This window comes from Pelophylax lessonae, assembly GCF_965119305.1.
Source record: "Pelophylax lessonae genome assembly, chromosome: 1".
Classification (NCBI taxonomy): Eukaryota; Metazoa; Chordata; class Amphibia; order Anura; family Ranidae; genus Pelophylax; species Pelophylax lessonae.
The window spans coordinates 410,749,597-410,756,855 of record NC_138768.1 but is presented as its reverse complement, the minus strand read 5'-3'; the positions used below and the strand labels follow the sequence as shown (position 1 = coordinate 410,756,855).

The 7,259-nt window shown below is 41.8% G+C and overlaps 1 protein-coding gene across 1 annotated transcript in view; it reads left to right on the top strand.

Annotated features, from left to right (window-relative positions):
• Positions 1-7,259, top strand: part of ADAMTSL1 (ADAMTS like 1) — a gene marked incomplete at its 3' end in the record, with an annotated part of 475,788 nt that overhangs the window by 454,038 nt on the left and 14,491 nt on the right. The window contains exon 26 of the mRNA XM_082260455.1: positions 687-894. Within this exon, the coding sequence (XP_082116581.1) occupies positions 687-894 (208 nt within the window). The remainder of the gene's footprint in view (positions 1-686; positions 895-7,259) is intronic.

Here is a 7,259-nt window from a genome sequence, read left to right as displayed (position 1 = left end):
GGTTCATGAGCATTATTGGTAGTGCAAAGAACATTGGTTATTTACAGCAACCCATTGCACATTATACAATTGTAATTTAGTCAAGTCAGATAAGTGAATGGTGAGTTTGCATTGGCTGCTATGCTACTGCTCCTTATACTGCTCTTTTCATAACCCTATACTTTACCTTGTAGGACATTTTTTTGCACAGTGCACTGCATGCAGGACTGCACAAAATTTGCAAAAATTTGCTTTAATATGTACACAGCTGCATGGATTTAAATAAACTTAGCTGATGGATTCTGAAACACATATTGCATTTGTTGTCTGCCTAAACCCTACTTTTAATATTATATCCCACACTGGGGTTCCTCAGGGCTGCCAACTGGTCACCATGATTGCTTATCAGCCACAGGAAAGAACACATTAGGCAGTAATCTCTTGTGATTGGACTGACATATCTACTCTTCCAGGTGTACACCTGCTGGAAAGCTTTCAGAAGTCACAGCTGGGGCTGAAACTATATACAACTGCCAGTAATAAGTTGGGAATTACTACCCTAGAGTATCTATAAATAGGCATTCTGACACAAAGCTTGGGATTAACAATAAGTCATATCTTACAGTAAGATCTGAAAAGTGTCACATGGTTTTAGCTTATTTATACTATGAGTTCCTCTGAAATTTGTTTTTGCTTCTTTCCCTTAGGTGGATGGTGACCTCCTGGTCAGCATGCTCACAGAGCTGTGGAGGAGGAGTACAGACTCGCAGGGTGACTTGCCAAAAACTGACAGGAACTGGGATCTCTATACCAGTGTCAAATGATATGTGCACTTTCTCTGCAAAACGTCCTGTTGACAGTCAAAGCTGCAGTAGACAGCTGTGTGTGGAATGGACCACATCTTCATGGGGGCAGGTGAGGACTTTTCAGGAGACCATTTATTCTATAAAGTGATCACTATAGCAACATTTGTGGAATTAGACATTAATGTCGATCTAACTCTAAACCACAACAACCTACTTTGGGGAAAGGTACCAAACTGCTTCTGGCACTAGCAGAAAAGTGAGGCACACTCAAGAATTAGACCTCTTTCACACGGGCATCATTCGTTCAGTCATTATTATTATTCAGGATTTATATAGCACCAACAGTTTGGGCAGTGCTTTACAATATAAAGGGAGACAATACAGGAACAATGCTATTCAATACAAGAGGGTTAGGAGGGCCCTTCTCCTGTGAGCTTACAATCTAATAGGGAGGGGCCGGTGAAACAAAAGGTAGTAACTATGATAGATAAACTGGTGAGAGAAGTAGAATATTTGGTTGTTAGCTGGAGGCAGGATAGGCCTCCCTGCGGAGATGAGTTTTCAGGGATCAGTGGATAGAGTAGGAGTTAACTAGACACATTTAATGGAGTATAGGAGAGGCTCTGGAGAAGTCCTGGAGATGAGCATGGAAGGAAGAGACAAGGAAGCTAGAGAGCAGGAGGTCTTGGGAGGAGCGAAGAGGATGATGTGGGTTATATTTTGGGACAAGATTGACGATAGTTGTTCGGGCAGAGTTGTAAATGGCTTTGTATGTTATTGTTAGTGTTTTGAGTTTTATTCTTTGGGCAATGGGAAGCCAGTGGAGGGATTGGCAGAGAGGGGCAGCAGACACTGAATGGTTGATAAGGTGAATGAGTCTGGCAGCAGCATTCATGATAGACTGAAGAGGGGATAGCTTGCGGAGAAGTAGGCCAATAAGAAGGGAGTTACAATAGTCAAGGCGAGAGATGACAAGAGAGTGAATAAGCTGCTTAATGGTTTCAACATTTAAAAAGGGGCGTATTTTGGAGATGTTACGATGGTGAAGTATGCAAAATTTTGACAGCGATTTGATTTGGGCCTGAAAGAACAGATCAGAGTGCAGGATTATACCTAGCACCCTGGCACGAGGAAAGAAACTGATGGTTGTGTTATTGATCTTGATGGAGAAGTCAGGAGTAGGGGCATGGGCCAAAGGAAAAAATATGAGCTCAGTTTTTAAAAGTTTTAGTTTGAGGAAGGGGTGTGACATCCATGCTGATATGTCAGTTAATAAGTTAGTAATGTGAGAGGAGACTGAAGGAGTAGAGAGACAGATTTGTTTCATCAGCATAGAGATGGCACTGGAAGCCATGGGAGTTTATCAATTGACCAAGGGAGGAGGTGTAAATGAAGAAGAGGAGGGGTCTGAAGACAGAACCTTGGGGTACCCCTACAGAAAGAGGAAGTGGAGAGGAGGAAACAGAGTTATAGATTACATTGAAGGAGCGCTGTGATAGGAGGAGAACCAGGAGGGAGCAGTGTCTTGAAGTTGTTTAGGCTGGTGGGGTCCAGTGAGGACTTTTTAAGTATAGGGGTTATAAGTGCATGTTTTAGAGGGGAGGGGGAAGATGCCAGTAGAGAGGGAGAGATTGAAGATGTGAGTGAGGGAGCATAGGAAGGGGGTGACTGTAGGATTTGCGAGGGAACAGGATGGTAAGACGGGCTTCTGAAGAAAACTTTAGTGACCTCTTTGGTAATAGCAAGGTCGAAAGAGGAAAGTTTTGAGAGTGGTTTTGTACAGGGTATGTTAAGTGGGACAGATGTCTGTGCAGTGGAGATGCCCCCACGAATAGCATCAATCTTGTTTTTGAAGTTAATGGCGAGTGATCTCGTGAGCAGTGAGCAAGTTACTGGGTGGAGATGGTGGTGGAGAAAGTAGAGATTTAAAAGTAGAGAAGAGATGACGAGGACTAGAGGACAGTAGAGGGAGTATTAATGAGCATGACAAAGTAGGCTTGTTTGGCAGCATGAAGCAAGGACTTATATTTTAAGAAGGCATATTTATATAGGGTGAATGTATGCTGGGATTTGCTTTTACGCCACAATTGCTCCAGTGGGCGGCTGTGTATGTTAAGATTTCTGGTGTTGTCAGTCTGCCAAGGCTGTAATGGACAGAGCCTGATACTTCATGTAGTGAGAGGAGCAACAGAATCCAGTGTGGATGAAAGTGAACTGTTGTAGACAGACATGGCCAGGTCAGGAAAACACAGGGGTGAGATTGTGTCATGGACATAGTCAGTTGCAGAGTAGAAAAGAGTAGGATTAAATTGGCAAAGGTTTGGAGACAGGGACATTGTGAAAATGATGAGGTTGTGGTCAGAGAGAGAAAAGGGGGTGTTGGTGAGGTTGTAGGGGGTGCAAACTTGGGAGAAAACAAATTCAATGGTATTGCCATCAGAGTGAGTGGAGGACTGTGTCCATTGTGTTAGGTAAAAGGATGAGGTTACGTTTAAAATATGGGATGTAGCTGGGCTGGTAACATTAGTTAAAATCACCAAGAATTATAGTTGGTATTTTAGAGAAGAGAAAGTAGGGTAGCCAGGCAGAGAAGTCATCAAGGAAGCGTGACACCAGTCCAGGAGGCCAAAAGATCAATGCAAACGGGAGAAAACATGTGAATACCGTGTGTCTCAAAAGAAGAAAAGGATAGAGAGGGAGGGGTAGGAAGGACTGGAAAGGTGCTCAATGGGTATAGAAGCAAACCAACGCCATCTCCTTTCCGTCCACTGCGTCTAGGTGAGTGAGTCCAGTGGAGGCCAACATGGGAGAGGGTTGCGTGAGAGGCAGAGTCTGATGATTGAAGCGAGGTTTCCGTGATTGCAAATAGGTTAGGGGAGTGGGAGACAAAAAAGCCATGAACAGAAGTGAGCTTGTTGCAGACAGATCAGGTATTCCAGAGGGCACTTTAGAAGGGGGAGTGGTTCTTGGGAGCAAGGATATAGAGAATAGACTGAGTAGGTTGCGGCTAATTCAAGAGGAAGAAGGGTGCCGGGTGTGGGGGAGGGATACTGAAGGGCCATGATTAGGGGAGATATCCCCAGAAGTTAGGAGAAGACGTAGGATGAGGAAAGTAAGATGGGAGTGAGATGTGTATGAGTGCACATACTACCCTGCCCTGGTGCTTTGGTCAGTAGGTGGGTTAAGTATAAGTAGAAGGTTATGAGAACAGTAGTAGGGAGCGGGTAGAAGTGAGGGTGACATGTACAAATTTTGGGGTGCAGAAGAGGGGAAAAGAATTGAGATTTTGAAAGCAGAGGGTACTAGTATGAGAAGGCAATGTAGAGGGGGCATTTCAAAGGGTAGAGGGGATCGAAATCATACTTGTAAGATGCTTTCCGAAGTGGTGGTTTGCTGTTGCTCCAGAGTGGAGCAGAGGTCTTTGTGGTATTTTCTTGCTTCTTTCATTATCCTGCTTAAGTTAAACTGCTGTGTTCAACTGCTAATCACTCCTGCAGAAAAATTGCCCTGTGACTGAGCCCCCTGCCTGTGACTTCCCCCATAAGCTGTACTAAATTTATAGTGAGATGATCAAATAAGGAGTCCTTTCCCACCCCAAGTAGGGACTGATAAGTAACACATGAATTCGGGGGAGGAATGATCAAAGCCAGCCCAGCCACAGATGCAGGCCAAAGTCATAAAAGATGATTGACTCTTAGATCACATGTATAGACAAAACTGATTCAGTTTACATCAGACCCTTCAGATTTGTTATGAATTTTGGGTGGGATCCTTTCGCCGAAAAAAAAAAATGTTGTGGAATCCCTCCCAAATTCATGCCTGGCAGGCTAGGAAAGGGGGGAGATGAGTGTGTGCCCCCCGCCCAACCATACCAGGCCATATGCCCTCAACTTATCAGAAACTGGAAGTCCCAGATACCACCCTCCCAGCGTGTGTATCATCTAAAAAATAGTCAGTAGTAAATAAAAACACAAAGACAGTTTTTAACAAGTCCTTAGGTCCAGTGCTCGGAACTTAGAAGAATAGGGTACACCCTGTAAAGGTTTAATGCACATTATTCAGCTGCAGAATTATACTGTAGCATATTAGACTGATAGCTAGTTACATAAAAAACACACAGATTGTATTTTCCATGCTATAGCTTAGCAGCAGATGCAATAATCAGCCAGGACCAAAGCAGGAAAGCAAGCTCAAGGCATCATGCCATGAAGCTGTGCCATAGTCAGTGGTTGAGGGAAATGAAAAGTTTCGCCAGACATAAAGATTATTTTTAATTGAAAGCATAAATAAATATGTGTGTAAAATGGGTATCTCTTATAAAACACTATGTTCTCCAGGTCGGAGATATGTTTTCTTGTTGTTAAGTATTTCCTAAGTTTTATCACAAGGTGTGTGAACCATTGGTCAGTAATGATTTCACATGTGTTTTGCATGTGTTACCTTACACAGAATTCCAGACTGGCCATTTGTCACCGGGAAATCTTTGTGTGTGTAAACAACCATTAAATATTTGTGTACATGTGACCCTAGTAGTTATTCAGCTCAAAAGAAAAAAGGAGCAGGGAATAGTTTCACCACACAAAGCTATTAAAAGCAGTGACTATGCTCCAATTTGGCTGCTATTTTTTTTTTTTTTTCTGTGAGAAGTAATAACTATATATACTGCTGCGTTGCCATAGAGGTCAATGCCCTTTCAATGAAAGATTGAAAATAATAATCTGCTGGATGCTAAGGACAACAGAAAAAAGGCCCCAGTATTGCTTTAAATAAAGGATTGCACTCTGTGGTGCTTGATATTGCACTCGTAAAAAGGGCACCTGTACTCACCTGTGAAATGTAGGTCACAAGCTGGTAGTCAAAACTTTGCTAATTATTGAATACACCATGAATAGAACACGTCCAATCCAAGGTATATACAACTAAGGTGACAATAAAACAAAGATGCTAATGTCTAATAAAGGTCCACAAGCTTTTGTAAAACTTACCTTGTTTTGATGACTATGACTATTTGGTCTATTAACACTGACTTTTCAATTGTGTGCAAGTATTGTTAACCCTAAAATACTTTGAGAACAGCATTCTCTACTGGGTTTACTGAATACTATCGTATATGCATGTTCTGAGTGTGGTGGCATGTTATGAGGGCTGCTTGACATTTATGTGTTATGCATAAGTTAGTTATTTGGTCTTTGAGAAAAATAGAGTTCATTGAGAGGCACATCCTTTGGACTGAGAAGCAATGCAATCAGACCTTTGAGAGTCCGATGCATGTCTGCCAGCTTTTAGGGACTCAAACAAATATTTGACACAGAGATGTCCTTCAGAGAAACAGCATGGAATTATATCTTGTAACCAGAAAAAAACAACCGCTTAAACCCTTGTGTGCAAAATTTAACTGCCGCAGTAGTCTGCTAAAAATCTCAACATTCCCCCACCTTGCTTAGAACAGCTTATCTGGGACCTTGGGGGACTTTTTCTGTCAAAGTTGTTTGGAAACAGTCTAAGTAGAAGACTTATCATGTCTAACTTACCCTGGGAACAAAAGGAATATCTGTGAGTCGTAAAAGAGGATCCAGGTTTACATATTTTTTAACAAGACTTGCAGAGTTGGGTAAAAAGGTGCTCCTACCACCAGTAAGGTTTTTATTATATCACCCAGTGTTGCACCAAAATGTCAGTTAAGGGTTAGTCAGTTAAGACTTTCCTAGATATTTGATCCACAGACCAACATTTGAGTCATAAGATTCTGTGCAGTACCACTGATGGCGCTGTCATGTCAGACACTAAAACACTAGTCCAATGAAGCATCACACAGAAACCTTAGAGCCAGGACCGTTTGATCTGCTCCTGTCTCAAACTTATCGCCTGAGACACCAGAACAAATGCTATGACCAGTTATATCAGTGTTCCAGTGATGGTATACAAAGATAATATAAAACAAGAAAAAGCTGCGCTTGGAACAATCAATTCAATAAAAGCAAATAAAAGATATATATAAAAAAACAAAGACAACAGCAGCTGCACATATGTCAGGATATAAACATACACAATATATAAACTAATAGGTGCAGCGCTAGAGAACAAGCTTATAAAAGTTCCAAAAAAATCTGTGTGTAGTCCTATTCGGTTTAAATCAGCAAATGTCCATGATTCCAAGATGGTATTACATAGTTACATAGTTAGTCAGGTTGAAAAAAGACACAAGTCCATCCGGTTCAACCATAAAAAAAAAACAGTATTGAAAACCCTACCATACAATCCCATATACACAATCCTATACCCGCTGTTGATCCAGAGGAAGGCGAAAATAAACCCCAGCAAAGCATAATCCAATTTGCTACAGCAGGGGAAAAAAATTCCTTCCTGATCCCCCGAGAGGCAATCGGATATTCCCTGGATCAACTTTACCTAAAAAAAAAAAAATGTTAATACCCATAAATATTATGTACACCTAGGAAAGAATCCAGGCCTTTT